The sequence below is a fragment of the Ascidiella aspersa genome, chromosome 2 (assembly GCF_963924565.1).
Source record: "Ascidiella aspersa chromosome 2, kaAscAspe10.2, whole genome shotgun sequence".
NCBI classification, from domain to species: Eukaryota; Metazoa; Chordata; class Ascidiacea; order Phlebobranchia; family Ascidiidae; genus Ascidiella; species Ascidiella aspersa.
In genome coordinates, this window is record NC_139448.1 from 30,583,728 (window position 1) to 30,600,802 (window position 17,075).

Sequence of the window (17,075 nt, forward strand, 5' to 3'; positions counted from 1 at the left end):
AGTGTTGTAAAGACTTAAGTCAATGACTTAACTTGTCAATAACTTGATTTAAGCCTTTTTTTTGTGGTTATAAGTAATTTGACTTGACTTAAGCCTTTTAAGCAAAAAACTTGACTTGACCTAATCTTTTGGACAAATGAGTAGATAAAATGAAGATTTTTTATTAAGCTTTTTTATAAAATTAGCTAATTTTATTTTATTTTTTAATTTTCGCTCATAAAACGATTTGATTGCTATACATTTTGTATATGATTTATTTTACTTATTCATAATCGATGAGTTTATCAGTTAACGTTTTAGTTTTAGGACAAGGACTTGACTTGAAGTTAACTTGCTGGAACTATTACTTGACTGGGATTTGACTTGGGCAACCGATGATGGGAACTGGGACTTGACTTGGTAGTTATCAGAAAATATTTGATTTGGACTTCAGTCATTTCAAAATGATTTGTTTACAACACTGACAAAACGATCACAGTTTAGAACAAAATCGAGTAGCCTACCTGTTTTTGGATAGGTCGCCACCAAAACGTCTCCGGAATGAAGCTCCAGCTTGTCGTAAGCATACTGAGCTGTTTCGGGTTCAAAGCCGAGATATAAAAAGCAACCCTTATGCTCTTTCGCCCCACCAGGATTCTTCCCAAACCATTCTTTAATGAAATCAACGTACTCTGGTAAACGATTTCTGTGTTCTGGCCCAACCAAATCAATGCCCTGAAGAAACCTGTCGATAAACTCCTGAGAGACGTCCTGAGCTGCCGACATTTTGTTAAGGATAACGGCAACCCCTACATTAGCATGTGCACCTGGAGTCAACATGGAGGTGTAATAAGCAGTATTAAAACCCTCCAAACTACAGGATAAACTTTTTATCGAAATCGTTTTCAATCTTTGATTGCAAGTTCTTTAAGCGAATTCAAATTTAGCGGTTTTGCAGGACTTGGCCGCAACCAGTAAAAAATAAATTGAAAGAATATCAAAAATAAAATAAAGCTGCACCAAATCGTAATGCTTACAAGAAAAGAGTGCGTCTGTTAGGTTCTATTTATAAAATAATAGTGGTTTGAAGCTTATGTTACAAGGCCTCGCTAACAATTGATACATTACCATAGTTCAATTGGTACATTACAGTAGTGCTTAACGGTCAGGGGTTTTGCAATTATACTGCCTTACCGTAACAATCAAACAAGAAAACAAAGAAAACATCACAACAATACGGGAGAAAAATCTTAAGGTATAGTTTTGTAGTACAAAAAAATAACAATGATCAGAAAAATTGGCGGAAACTAAGTAAAATAAGAAATACCACTTTTCAAAATTCAATACATATTGCAAAACAGGTAGTTTGTCTTAGGTTTCATAAATTTTTTTCTAAGATAGCGATATAAAGTTAAGTCATAACATGACGTCATACAGCAATTATTTAAAAACAACCGTTATTGTCGAGGAACTAGTGCGCAAATATGGGCCTGAAATCTGGTCATCGCCCATGGCCTGCGCCCCCCTCACGCCTATGGACTTCCCCTGCTTGTGTCATGCTTTTATACAAACTAACTGTTTCTTATACCCAAAATAGACTACTACACGTACTCCAGTGTAGCAAAAAATCCCCACACGTAATTCCATCCGATAATCCCCTTAGTTAATCTAATCAATTTGCAATACGACTTGCGAAGTAAAAAATTTGCAAACCGTAGACCGTGGAAACACCTACGGTTACTTCAACTATTCTACGCATGACTAAACCATGCGCATTGTTGTTTTCGACAAAACAACATTACAGCAATGTTATGTACGATAAAAGCAAGTCCGCACTTATTTTAAATAGAATTAATAAACGGGAAAATGTTATTACACCTTGGGCCGCACTAATATGGGTTGAGCGGGTCAAATGCGGCCAGCGGGCTGTTTGCTGTGCAGGCCTGCCCCATGGCACAACCAATTGTAAAGATTGGACCAACATTTTGACGTTTACCACTTTTCAAAGACTAAACCTGTGATGATGAAAGTTTCGGGTTGTTTCTAATTAGGTAATTCAACCAGATATTTTCGACATCTTTCCTGTACTAACCAACCACTTTTTTGCTGTGTTTTCGTACTAAGGTAACACTAGTTCTTCGACAGCAAGACTAAATTCCCTATTCAGAATTTTGCTTTCTACTTAATCCAGGGCAATATTTCCGAAAATAATGCTCAATTTAAGACATATTCATCTAGGTCTAGAAAGCCTAACAGCAAAATTGTTCATTAATAATACGATTTTTTTTTTGCCTATAGTATAAGTCTTCCTGGACGTAATGTTAAACAAACTCAGCCAACGAAACATTCAATGACAAATTTATACGCTCGTATCCACCGTTCTGGCTTGTGCTGTCAAGGTTTATTCTTAACCTGATAAATTAATTATTAACCATGCGTATTGCACTTCGTGTTACAAGATGGGTCAGGTAGCCAACATACCTTGCTTATTAGGCGTCTAGTCGCGATTCTGCATACCTTGCAAATATAGGACATTTAGGATAAATGCAATGCCATCTGTTTTGTATCTTTTTTTATTTAAACAAATGCAAAACGTTTCTCATAATATCTGTCTCCCACATGATATCTGTGTGTCAATAACAAGCGAAAAAATAACCTCTCCAATTTTTTATAATTCGAGGGGCTAGAATTTCTTTTTACATTGTAATTGAAGCAAAGTTCTTCGTTGGAAATCAATCTGTAGATATAAGACATGATTTTATTATTTACAAATTGACTGGGCATAGCAGATTTATTGCCTGTAAAAATCTTATATACGGCTTCCCTAAGACGGCGTCGACTAACCCTTCAAATACCTGCTGTTATTTTAGGAGCTTATAACTATCAAACTGTTAGTGGTCTCATGGAGGCCTATATGCTGTTTTGCCTGCGTAAAACCTTAATGTTGCTTATTACCTGTTTGAAAACTCCTTGATGGCACTTTGTGAGATGTGTTTCCATACTAAACCCTACCTGTCTTACAATTACATTGCATATTTGCTGTCTAAGCGTTAACCTTTTGAACGTCATTAATCTGTCACCAACAGTAGCATTTTACGTCGAGGTTCGTAAAACGTAAAGAAATATGTGACGTCAAAATCTAAACCGTTTGTTGCACTATTGACTCGGCATCTTGTTTTTATGTTTCTTAAAGAGTACTGTGGACCGGAGCTTCATAACTACGATGATGAGTGTAAGAATATATAACGACGGGGGTAATGATTGCAGGGGTAGCGAGTATATTAATTTCAGGAGACCGGTGTAGCGTGCAAGCATCCGACAGGCCGTTAAGTAGGGAACCTGCAGTTTATCGGTCGGGACCAATTTCATATTGTTTTAACCGCTTTTGAGTCTTATGACAAATGCATCACAGCGAACGAGCATGTAAAAAAACAATTGTTATTGACATGATTGAAAAAGACTTTTATCCGTTATTAGCAATAGCGAAAATAACCTTTACCAGTTATCTTCTACTACAATAATCGAACGTGGTTTTGCGACCATAGACGTACAATTTTGTTTGGACAAACATGAAGCATTGTTAATAAAAAACAAAGTACGAGGATATTTATTTATAGTTTTTAAAACCTTGGAAATATAGCCTACCCAGACCACAATGATAAGGCAATAAATAACGAAATTCTTTATATGGTTTTGTTGCGCGGCTTGAGCGACAGGGCGCTCGCTGCCACGATTCATAAAGCCGTTGATGTAAAACGTGACTTTATCAAAGTCGCAAATTTGGCTGTACACGCCAACGTTGCGTGTCAGCCTCAACAGAGAAAGTAGGTAACGTTAGCAATAATGCTATACCCGATCAGACAGAGGTTAACCCTGGCCGTTTAACGCCTTTTGAGGAAGTCCACCTTCATATGGTGGAATTGTCGGTAAACATCAATAACTTACCAGAAGAATAGATTGATCTTCGAAAAAATGGATTGCAGACAAAAGAGAACAGCCTTCCCGAATATATAGCGAAACGGCCATTTCGATCGCAGCTATTCTTGGCAATTGGCAACAGCACCAACCCTTTTCTTGACCCATCACTGGTCCAAATCAAAAGGCGGGACGTTTTTTCTCTAAAGTAAACGAAAGAATCCGTTTTCGAGGCCCGATTATGGTCGACAACTTCGTTTGCCAGCTGATATCTTCGGAATACGATCGGCACTGTATCCAGTAACCGCCTGTCAGTGTTGTTATGGCTTGAGTCAATGACTGGACTTAAATGCACTTTAGTCACTGTTTGCAAATGACTTGAATTGAATTAGTCTTTTGAGCAAATGACTTCATTTTACTTACGTCTTAAAAAAAAGACTTGAAATAAATTGTTTTCGTGGTTGAAATAAATTGTTTTCGTTGAGCATTTTTTCGTAAATTGGGCTATCTTTCCATATTTTTTCACTTAAAACAGTTTAATTGCCGTTTTGATATTTTCAGTTCCCCATTCCTCATAATCGTACGCGTTTCCCAATTTTAATAGCTTAACGCGTAATTTTTATCACCATTACTTGATGTGGAATTGACTTGCTTTAATTATGACTTGACTTGTTATTTATTCAAAAAGATTTGACTTAAGACTTAAGTTATTTTACATATGACTTGACTTAGACTTAATTTATTTTACAAATGACTTGGCTGGGACTTAAATGACTTGCCACCTGTCCAACGGGAAATATTCGGTTTATCCCTTTGAAACGTCCGAAGAAACGTTTTAATGTATTAAACGAGTTTAATTAACTGGAATAAGGACAATATTATATTATAACAACTATAATTGTAAGATTAAATTACTAGTCCCAACGTCTTTTCTCTTCCTAATTATTTTAAAGTTTAATATACAGTAATTTCCGCTGGGGACAACGGCCTCGATCGAGCAACCAGTGAGAAGGGTACCAATCTTGCTGATTGCCGTGGACAGAGTTATGACAATGCGTCCAACATGAGCATGAATTTCAACCGAGTAGGCTACAGGCAACTGTCAAAAAATTTGGTGGAAGTGGTAAACCTGTCTAGTATAAACTATACCATGTTTCAAACTCAACCTAAATTGAAGTTTTAAATTCGGTATATTTTGCGATTTCTAAACGCTAGAAACAATTGCTTACTAAAAAGCTTGTACATTTAAAATACGAAAAGCGACTGGCATGTGAGAAAGTCCAATATTCTTGGCATTGACTTTATCAAAGCTATACAAATTTAGGGTGTTGAAAAGTGAGGTCAAAATAAGTGATATGAGCGCCATAGTTTTGTAGTGTGGCCCTGGCTAAGTTCTCGTCCCCAAATTACATTACCGACTTTAAATACAGTCGACGGGGAAGTGCGGGAACCATGGAACATGGGGACCAATGGAACACTGGCATATTGCGCCTCCTGTTGGCAGAACGAAATAAAATTTTAGTTGAGGAATGAGACTTTGTGTACAGAACTTTGTCTAAAAAGTTTTACAGCGTGCTTTTGGAAATGGTTGATTTATTCCAATTTTCACTTTTCTAGGTGAAAAATGTACTTTTTAGCTTGATATTCGTAAGGTGTTTTGATAGTCTTTAGGTAATTGTAAAGCAGTGAATATTTTTTTGTGGAGAGAGGGGATATCTAGGTACATGTTGAAAGGTAGTTTGATTAATTTGGTTCAGCGTACTGGCTAGCCACGAGTGATTTTCTAAGAAATGGCGATTAGCGGACCTTCGGAACAGTCTGTTCCATTGGTCTCTCGAGAACATCTAATAAGGGGTTGTTCACTGAGGACCAGGGCTACAGAGTCGGACTCGGGACTCGAAGGAGTCGGGCTCGGGACTCGAGTAAGACCACGTAAAACTACCACAGTCCCGAGAGTCGACGTGCGCATGCGCGGTACCAAAAACCGATATTGCCGTCAATTGCAGTTTGTTATAGCGGTAGAGGATATGGTGGATATTTTCGAACCATTAATTGTGAGTGGATGACTTATATGACATCCCTATGAGTGGATTGCTGAATACCCACCGTATTTAGTTACATAAATTGGCAGAATACAGAAGAGTCAGAGTCGGGACTTGACGAAATCGTACATTTCACTATTATTATATTTGCAGGTACGTTCTCCGAAAAAAGAAAAACAATTCGATATAATAAACCCCGGCACATTCTATTAGAAATAATAAAAAAACATCATTTTAGCATTTTGTGCTTGATTCCATGTGTTTTCATAAATTCTTGTGTCACTATTTGTACACCATTAACTGAGTAGTTACGCACTTCAGGAATGCTCAGCGAAGTGTTTTTAGATGCAGTCTTGCTCTGTTCTATAGGTCCCATGGGGTTTTCCATAGGTCCTGTGGGGTGGGAGCGATGGAAGAAAGTTTTTCAATTATTTTTTCCATGTAGGTACCCATAGCTGTAAGCTTTGCAAAGAAAATAAACGCGAGTGTTTTTGAGATGTATTTCGAAAGATATCACAGAAAAAAACAAATCCGTTCCATGGGTCCCGCACTTCCCCTACTCTTTTTTGGCCCAATTTAAACTTTGCATTAAAATAATGCGAAGTCAATTTTCCTTTCCGGTAAGATTTAAACTGAAATCCCAAAGTTATTTTGCTGCGGTTTGTTCTTTCGCATATTCCTTGAGTTGTGCGACCGCATTGTGTTCAAAACATGATCCGCTGTGATGAATCACGATCATCCAACGCACAATACATAATCGTTCGACACAATTCGTAGGACGATCTGAGGAGAAAAAATAAAACAAATTGTGCTTTAACCTTCAACTGATACGAAAAAAATCTTTACCGTATCATGTACACAGCATATAACAAATTAAAACTTTTCCGTCTGCAGTTCGCATCTAATTTCTACATAACAACCAATTCAAATCGAGCCGAAAAAGATAATGTCCCTTAATTATTTAATGTCCCTTAAGTATTTTCTCTTGGTCGCATGGCAGATTTGCGAATACTGGTGCTTGAGTGAACAAAATGCAACTCCGATCCATGATCGAATTGTAAATTGTTTACTGGAACGAAAATCTTACACACCTTTTGTTAAGGTAAGTGAGGAATTTGCAAAGGTAAATAAACCAGCCTTGTCCTTGGCGACTTATTCGAGTGTCACGGAGGGCATCTGGAAACAGACAAATCGGTAGCATTGTGCTTTCAATATTTGATTGATAACCTATGTCAGAAAGTACGTGACAAACAATAAACGTCGTCAAGTTCGTTTACTGTAGCTTTAATTAACAAAAGTACAACATAGAGTCGCTGTAACAAAAATAACGTTATTTTTTTTTTTTCTTGGGATTCGTTTATGGCAAAGGCATGGCAAAATTTCAAATAACCAGCAAAATTACGAATTTTTAACTGTGCAATGCAAAATTTGGTTTGGGCAAGCAAACCAACTTATTGTAACAAAAAGAACGTTATTAATAGCGAACGAATATAAAGAGTACCCAAGCAAAGAACCTGACAAAGACTGACGAAGCACAGTAAAGTTACACGAGTTATAAAGGGAGGGAAATAATGCAACAAGATGAGGGACGTATAATGATAATTAAGTAGAGAGACAACGAAAGAAAGGAAAAACGCACAGAAGTAAATACCATAGAAATCAGAGTTAACTATAGAAACATAAATCATTACACCACCCAACGGGGGTTCTTATACAATACGAGGTTGCAATGCGCTGTAGAATTGTATGGCATAGTCATAGTCCAAGGTGACTGTGAACACAGTGCACCTATTAAATATACGGCACCCTAATAGGTTATATTACGATATTGAAGTACAAATTGTTGTGACAATATATGCAACGCACATGCTACAGTATAATGTTAATTACTCGAATTCACTGTTCCACATATTATATTTCCAAAAAAAGCTTAGGCCCTACATTTTAGGGGGATAGCACCAAAGCTCATTGTTCAAGAGAAAACAGATAAATAAAGTTCTACATTTTTTTAAAGTTAAAATAAAAATGTCCACGACTGATAAAGATATCTCTTTTTTTTCAAAAATTGACTGTAATTTATGATCTTACCTGGACATACAGCGTATGAAGTAATTCCATATTTTTCCTTTAAAGTTCGGTTAAGATGTTCAGTGAAAAGAATATTAGCCAGTTTACTGTAGCCGTCGATAACAAGTTGTCCATGAGTATCCCCTAGTTCGGCTTGTTTCAAAAACTCAAAGTCAAACTTTCCTGAAACTCTAAATACGTTTTAACTCGATGAAAGACGAGCACACATATGCTTTAACAGTTTAACTCATGACAAAAGTACTACAACATTAATAGTTCCATAACATTGTCTTAAACTTTAGTATAGTTACCCAAACAACCATGGCCAATTTACGAGAAAAAGGCGGGGGTTCAAAATAGCATGAAATATAAATGTCATGCGTTGAACACTGATAAAACAGCCTGCTAATTTTGCAAACGAATCTACTAATTAACAAATTTTTCAGCTCAACACATCGGGTATTAGGTATCGGAATACAAAATATAACTAGTTTCAACCATTCGACCAAAATGTAAACTCTCTTATTCTTGATAGTCTTTTTTTATACTTTTCGGTAATCTTCTATTATATAAAGGCCTGCACCAAACTGTTTTGACATTTCATAGGGTCCGCTTATTGCGCGCATTAAATCACATGCGTTATATTTTTTCATTTGGTCAAAACGACCAAAACGACGACGGGTGATCGCAAAAAAACTAGACATTCTAGTTAGCTCTCCAGTTTTGTGAACAAGTCATTTTAATATAGTCCAAGTCAAGTCTTTTGCAAAAATACCAAGTGAAGTCTCAGTCCAGGTCATTGGTTGCCCAAGGCAAGTCCAAGTCAAGTCATTTGTCCAAACAACTAAAGTCAAGTCAAGTCAGTTTGGTCAAAAGACTTAAGTCAAGTCAAGTCATGTAAACACAGTGACTTAAGTGCGCTTAAGTCAAGTCAATGACCTTAGTCATTACAACACTGTAGCTCTCACACATATCCAGAGGACGAAACGTTGATGATTCGGGCTCCGGTTTTATTGTTGCTTGATCGCCTCGTCAACTTTTTGAGCAGTAAGTTGGTAAGCAGGAAGTTGCCTAGGTAGTCAACAGCAAACACACGGTTAATAACTTGGTTTGTTAAACCTCGTAAAACTGCAACTCCTGGTAATCAAAATTACTGTACTGTATTCCATTGTTAAAACATAATTTATCAACAAAAAAAGTTCAGTGCAGTGCTGCGCGCCAGCATTACAGCCAACGGCTGTCAGTTCGAAATGCATTCTTGGTGTTTCTATTTGTATAATCGAAACAGAGTCCAAATGTACAAAAAATCAAGAAATCATATGAAAATCACCGACAAATCAATAAAACCTGCAACCTGCATTGTTGACTAATATGTCGATATTTACTTCTTTTTCATTGATTTGTTTAGCAAACTCTTGAACTGAATCGTAATTGTCAAGGTCTAGTTGGCAGGATTCAATCTTCAACAAAAAAAACATACTAATACTCAGTGTTGTAATGACTTAAGTGCAATTAAGTCACTGTTTTCAAATGTGTTTTTCAAAAATGACTTGACTTAAAGTCTTTTTGGCAAAATGAATTGACTTGATTTAAGTCTTTCGGACAAACGACTTGAATTAAATCTTTTTGCCAAATGACTTGTTTTGAAATTAAATGTTTTCTTTAAGCATTTTTTTTTTTTTTTTTTTTACAAAGTTCGGGAACCGCTAATTTAGCTTTTATAAGTGCCGTAACATTTTTATTAAGTAACACAGTTGGACTTTGGAAATTCTAAAACAGTAAATACCAACATTATTGTTTCCCGATTCTTTAATGATCTCATCCTTAGATGTTGATAATTTTTTAAGATTGTGGGCCGCAATGATTACCCTCGCTCCCAATTTTGCGAATTCTGTGGCGGCAGCTTTGGCAATTCCACTACTCCCTCCTGGAAAAAGTGCTATACTTATAGCTATATGAACCTTATTTAAAAACAGTACTTACGACAATAATAATAATTGACAATCAACTTAAACCGTTTAAAGTAATACATGTTATGCCATGAAATAAAGAATAAAGAAACAACTACCTGTAATAAGAACTGTCTTTCCATTTAGATTTTTGTCAGTTGTGTATATCGGACCACGTTGGCTAATTTTAGCGAGTAAAAAAGCAATAATAATGCCCACGATAAATAACATGATCGTTGAATATAACATTTTTAAAGAAGTTCCTGATAAAAAGGTTTTATAATGATTATAGTTTAAAGTTTGGTAAACGAATAATGCTAATCACGACATTTCAATTAATCGTTATCATGTAGCGGAAGGTCATCACACAACTTGTACACTTATCTATTTTCTCCCACTGAATGTTTACACAAGCTATATCAGCAGTAGCAAAACCGCGTCTTTTAAAGCAAAGGTTTCTGCTGCTATCCTGTTCAGCAAGGTTTTAATAAATGCATGTTATGACTACTTTACGCCTACTTGTTGCTGCATAAGGCGTGGTTTTACGATTTTGCAGTTCTGAGTACATTAGAGTTTTAATTTTTGCTATAGATTTTTTTTTTTTTTCCAATATCTTTCTATTGGCGTGCACCGTTTTACATATTATCTTGAGCTCAAACCCTAACATAACAAAGATAATTCTCATAAACAAGTATATACAAATGACGCCAAAAACGAATAGGTATGCATTTTGTCACGTTCCCACACTAGAGCGGATATGACGTACACTCGACAATGCGTTAATGGCTTGTTTCTCCAAAAGTGTTGTGTATTTGTCGGGACGCACAAGAAACATCAAGGGCTCGCATCAATATTCTAAATAACCACAAATCTATTAATGATGTTGAACGTATAGCACCCAAAGTTGTCTTGAACCCAAGTTGTTGCAATATCATATTGCACCATTAAACAACTTGTATCAACAAAGATAAATATCCCCGTTATTTTGCCCACTGAGCAACGACAGTTTAAACATAAACGATGATAAGATTTTATTTTGTTTATTTATGGGAGATTTTAGCGTTAATTTATTTTAAGATGTGTAAGTTTGCCCTTGAAGGTCGAATAAAACTGTCTTGTGTAACACAACTATGCAGGATCAACGTATTGCACTGATCCTGGTAAGTCAATTCCATGTAAAATGACTGCAAAGTTATGTTTTACCTCGCCATTAGCAAGTTTCATTCCCAATTATATTAAAATAAAACGACTTCTGCCTTGATTGTGAAATCAACACCAATTTAAATTCAATTTTCTTTTTCACTTTTCCGTGTTACAATGAATAAGTCGCTGACTTGACTAAGTGCACTTATGTCACGGTTTTCAAATGACTTGACTTGACTTAATCCTTTGATCAAATTGACTTGACTTCGATTTAAGTTGGACTTGACTTGGGCAACCGATGACTTGCACTGGAACTTGACTTGTTATTTTGAAAAAAACTTGACTTGGACTTGAGTTATTTCAAATTTGCCCTTCTTTCAAAAGACACTTCAGTTATGCTTTCAGCCTATTAGGAATTTAGTAAAATGAGAACAACCACAAAATGTTTTACATGGTTTCTATAAGGCTCGCGAATCATGTTTGAATCGTGTGACAACTGTGCCATATAGAGTAAATAGACGTTCGTTTTCAATCAGCGAGTCGGAGAGATAAGTCTGAGGCGATTTAATCTCCTCTGTTTATTGATATCAGACGAGACAGTTGCACGTGGTTAATTGTCACTGAAAAATCGGTTTCTATATTGTTGTTATGTTAGAAGTGTACCACGAAATATTTAAGATGTTTTAGTGTGACGCCAGCACAAAGTTTGGAAATCACTGATCTTTATTACCATATCAACAATCACAATGAAAACTATACGTTTTATGACGTTCTATTCATAAAGATTGGTATTCATTCGTAGATAAACTTAATATCGGTGTCGCCGAGAATTTGCTCAACTTTGTGATCGATAAGTTCCGATTGGGCCACGGTCAAGTGATTCCTCCAATCACCCACTTGACCTGGTAAAATATGAAAAGACAGGGTTCACGCCGATGTGTAATTTATAGAATTAAATGTGAAATTTTTTTTTGATTGCAACATGTTTACAAACATTGGTTTTTATTACACTCATGAAAGCTACTTGTCAGTGGGTCTAATACATTTTGTAAATAGCTTTTTCTCGCCATGCAATAATATCAAAGCACTAACTGTTTAAAAATGTGCCTATAGTTAAATATTAAAATAGCCAAAAAAATACTACATTACTAATTGAAGTTAATTGCATTAGTTACACAGTACAACATATATAGTTAAAATTTAAATTTTCGATCCTAACTAAAATGTTCCTTACTAAAAAAATGTTAAACCTATTAGCGATGGCAATTATATCATATCTATTCAACATTTAACTTTTGACTAATTTCCAAAAAACGAGGCTTGAATACGTCAAATGATTAACCTGGAAATATTTGCTATATTTTTGTTCTTACCCTTACGAAACATCTTTACCATCCCGCTCTTTTCCAATCCCGATTCCGCTTCTTTCTTCATGGAGCCGAACGAGGTCTTCTCGACGATCCAATCCAATTCCTCCTCAGTCAGGTTTTCCCCGATAAATTCTGCCAACTTGCGGATTTCGCCTTTAGGACCCTGAAAATACGAATTGAAAAAAAATATATAAACGCTAATTTTACTCTAATGTTTTACTTGAAAATCATTTTAACAACATGTTAATGTAGCCCGAATGCTAAAAGTTAAACAAAGAATATAGCTATTTACGCACATATATAGCAAATAAAATAAATTTTTATAAGCGTTTGCAGAATTTTTAGCGGGGTAATAACCAACCACACTATAGATTAATTGTTAGTGATACTGTATTGAAATTTCAAACCTTTTTAATATTCTCGTACATCACGAAGAGTATGTTCTCGTTGTTTTTGTGTTCATACCATTCCCGTATGAGTTCCAAGTAGCCCTCATCTTGTTTCGCATTCAAGCGTTGTTTACCTTAATGCAATTTTGTTAGAAACAATAGCGCATTATTTGTTTAGCGGAAGCATAAAGCTTAGTTTGCTTACTTACAAGACTCGACAGGGCCGTAACGTTAAACTAAATTTATGTGTGAATGAGAGGAAATGCGTTTACCAGTCAAAAATATTTTACTGAATCAGCAATTCAAATAAAATCGTATATTCGTTTTAGGAATTAAAATATTAATTTGTTGGACAAAGCGTCTTCAACTAATTGGAAAGCCGGACTCCAGCGATAAGACCGAAGTAAGTCGCAATAAAACACAGTTCGTGTTAAAACCAAAATAGGACTAATACCTATAGAAGCCGTAATACAGTCTTAATCGAAATAAGTCCTAATCTATTCGGAATAAGACCTTAATGGCCAGAATCAGGCCAATGCAACATTTTGCCTAACCCCAAACCCTACCCCAAAGTACATGACTAACTCTCTTAATAATTTCAACCCTAATCCATTTTCTAACCCCATTTATTACCCACCGATAACTCCAAACAGGGCCAACAAATCCGGTGCCAAACAGCGAACCCTTAATAGCGCCATTTAAACAAGGGCGTCTAAATGTCGACACCAAAACGGCCGATGCCAAACCCTTGGGACCCAGTCGTCGTACACTCTCAGGAGTTATTTTGGCCATTCATTCTGTAGTTGGTAATACGGCGCTTTTAGCTTTATTATATCGTTGTTCTTCATACTATGTTTTTTGGGTTTTCTGCTGTTGGTATTGTTGCTTTTTAGGCCTTATTGTGTCTTCCCGACAAGCCTTCTCACTAACCTCTCTTGACGAACTAAAAATAGTTTTATATTATTCAATGAAAGATGCACCCAAACACATTTGTGTGTTAACAACTGTGATCTAGCCTGCTTGATGAACTCACGACCTGCGGTCATACCGGGACCGTTTCTTTCTTAACTGAGCTACGAAGGCTCAGAGAGGAGCGAGTCAAGAAACAACCATACGGATTTGGTGCGCTAAGATTCGATGAGTCTGCGATGGCTTTCTGTGTACAATGGGATTTCAATTAATTATACTATACAGCTTTTTACGTTTAAAAGAAATCCAGCACTTATACAACAGTTTACATTCCACCTTCACTTCACAACTCACCTGCGATGTAAAGGTCGTAAAATTCCTTTTCTTCTTTAGGTAGAAGTTCTTTCCACTGCTCTGATTTTGATAACGGAAGAGACATCGCAAAGTTGTACCAGGACACTGCTTGATCTTTCGGGTTGCGAAACACGTATATAACCTTACCGTCATATAGCAAACAATTATTTTTGTTGGATCATTTGTCAAGCTTAAGCCCGATTAAGAAACACTAAGATGTCGAAATTATTGAATTCGTTGCGTATGGGCATTCGTAATAACTTTTGATTAAATACACAACTTCGGATTTCAGAGCTGTGAAGTGATGCAATTAAAATAAAAGCAAACCTGTTTTATTTATTATTGTATGTTAGAGACTGCTTAAGTGAATATTTTCAACTTACTTTTACGCCTTTTTCTCGTAGTTTTTTTAGATTAACGAATTGTGCCGGAAGATGAGTTCCGAAAAATCTTCGCTCCACGGGCAAGTTTTCTGATACTTCATACTTAGACACTTCAATTGATAAAAACAATTGAAACATATTATTGAAAATACATTTAACCAAAACAATTGCATCCTAATTGAACGATTAGTGTACTTTGAATAACTGAATGTACGTACCAATGTTCTAACGTCTCATAATAAAATCTAAAACAATAAGATGGCTCTTTCTATACGTAATTATTCAAACCTTACTCCGAAAATGACACTTCATAACACGTTTCGTTAGTTAGGCACTTAAAATTTAATCAAAACAATTTTCAAAGACAATAATCTTACCGGGCCCGAACTCCAAGTACAAAAAGAATTGTGATATACTCAGATACTTCTTCAGTAACTCGGGATCTTTGCGACCAAGAATATGCTTAATAATCGCGGAAACCCAAGTCGTTCCTAAAAAACAGATTAATTTTGAATATTTTAGTTTTCATTTCTATCAATGTTTAAAGGTATTGGGTTTGCTGACACGGGTGGCCTATATATTAGCCTTCAGCAGTGTTTCCCAACCTTTTTTACACTAGTGCCCCCTTGAGCTCAATAATATTTCATATCGCCCCCCTCATCTTGCTTTACAGTAGAGTATTATATTAATCGTTGTCTAACAGTATATTGTCTGAACTTTCGTAACTATTAATTGTGTTATTAAAATGTTTGAACAAGTGTGAATCAGGCGCGGCCTCGATTTATTTTGGCACTTAAAAACGTGTTTAATTCCATTTAAGGAGGCAGTAACAAAATGTTGGCGCGAAGCGTGAAAAAAAACGGTTGTTCGGTTTACAATTCGAGTTCACATGTCGTCATTCATATTACTAATTAAATGTGATGTAAAACTACTTTGAGAAAACGCGAAAATTGATCTAGTTTAGTGTTTGTTAACCTTTTTAGGTGAGGACAGACCTGGCGAGCAAAGCGAGCGCGATTTTTTCGGGGTATACCAACATTTCTTTTAAATTTCTTGCTAGTTTTATTAGATTGCCGAAAAAAAATGTTAAAAATTACATGTCCAATATTTGTGAATACGTCCACGACGCACTTGGCACCCTTCCGGTCCAACAGCTAAAGAAGAGTTGATATAGGTGAAAAGACAACATCAAACCGTAAACAAACTGGACGTATAAAGATGATTCGCGCGAAGCGCGAAAATTTTTCGCACGTACGTAGCTAAAATAGTCAAAAAGTATTTGAAATGGACTCGTGTCTAGTTGTCAAAGAGGCGGCAGGACTAATCCGGCCAGCGGTCCGTAGGTTAGCGAGCCCTGCTTTAAATATACAAAAAATCACGCAACAGCAACCAACAACTATACATAAGAAAGCCAGTTGTCGCGCCAGAATTTACCGATTGACGGAAAAGTACTATAAGTTCGCAGTACGAAAGTTGCAATTTAAGCTTAAATGTTACCTACAGTGCTGTTTGTTACTATTTTTATGTCAACTTTTTATAAAATTTTTCGAAAAGCACTTTGATGAAACGCCCCCTTATGTGCGTTCATCGCCCCCCCCAATGAGAAAAAGACCCTAAACGCCCCCTTGTAACTCGCCAACGCTCACAAGGGGGCGGTACACCCACGTTGGGAACCTCTGGCCTACAGTATATGCTAGGTGTTAAGTAAAAATCTGTAACGCTATGCTGTATCAAATACGATTTTATAACATAGTTATGTGGTGTACCTTTATAGTAGGCCTAACAGTTACTTCGTACAATCCCTTGACTGGACAGCATAGGCCAGCTAAATGTGCCCTGGTGAAAAGAGATGGAGGAAAAAGTTGGAGAAAGAGTTGTAGGAAGAGTTGGACTAGTAAGCCTCAAACTCAAAATATGCCCAAATTACCTTTTTCAAATTGTGCGCGCATTTTAAGGGTACATACTTTGAAATGCGCGCACATTGTGCAAAAAACGCCCTCGTTCCGGCTTAAAGTTTTGCGGAACTTCTGGTCTAATCAACACGTGTGCACGAAAATTTAAATATACACTGGAGCAACATGCAGGTATGTATAGCTATCTATACCTGTTTTGGGGTAGGCTGACACCAGAACGTCGCTACTTTTCCACTCCATATCGTTGAAGGCGTATTCAGCCGTTTCAGGTTTAAATCCCGGGTGAAAGCCATATCCGTTACGTTCCACCAGATCTCCCCCCTTCGATATCAAATTCTTTAACGAGTCGATGTACTCTGGTACTTTGGTTCGGTGCTGAGGATCCACCAGTTCAGTGGCGGCCAGAAAAAACTTAATAAAACTTGCTTGCTGTTTGGCGTCTTCCATGTAATCAGCCCGATTACCCTTAAGCAATGTGAAAATTCTACAAAGAGGCAAATTTCAGTTCACGCAGACTTTAATCTTCAACAGCGGGTAAGACTGTTGTGTTATTACAAGGGTAATTATTAACATAACTAATAAAAGATCGAACATCTTTTAAACTACATCAAATGCCAGATCTACCGAGTCCCGAGTCGGACTTCGGCTAAATGTGCGATTTC

At 36.5% G+C, this 17,075-nt stretch overlaps 1 protein-coding gene across 1 annotated transcript; it reads right to left on the reverse strand.

Moving 5' to 3' along the window:
- Nucleotides 1-11,887: 11,887 nt before the first annotated feature.
- On the reverse strand, nt 11,888-16,860 carry LOC146164837 (sulfotransferase 1C4-like). The gene is made up of 7 exons (XM_083380845.1): nt 16,605-16,860; nt 14,878-14,991; nt 14,501-14,610; nt 14,118-14,259; nt 12,873-12,988; nt 12,469-12,628; nt 11,888-11,997 (listed from the first exon to the last, which is right to left on the reverse strand). The coding sequence occupies exons 1-7, from the start codon at nt 16,858-16,860 to the stop codon at nt 11,888-11,890; spliced, it is 1,008 nt and encodes a 335-aa protein (XP_083236971.1).
- Nucleotides 16,861-17,075: the final 215 nt, after the last annotated feature.

Excerpts from the sequence above, each read along its gene's own strand:
- LOC146164837 (XM_083380845.1), bottom strand. The coding sequence starts at position 16,860 with ATGGAAGACGCCAAACAGCAAGCAAGTTTTATTAAGTTTTTTCTGGCC. Across the intron at positions 14,992-16,604 it reads GTCAGCCTACCCCAAAACAG|GAACGACTTGGGTTTCCGCG; the intron begins GTATAGATAGCT and ends TCTGTTTTTTAG. Across the intron at positions 11,998-12,468 it reads GGTAAAGATGTTTCGTAAGG|GTCAAGTGGGTGATTGGAGG; the intron begins GTAAGAACAAAA and ends ATATTTTACCAG.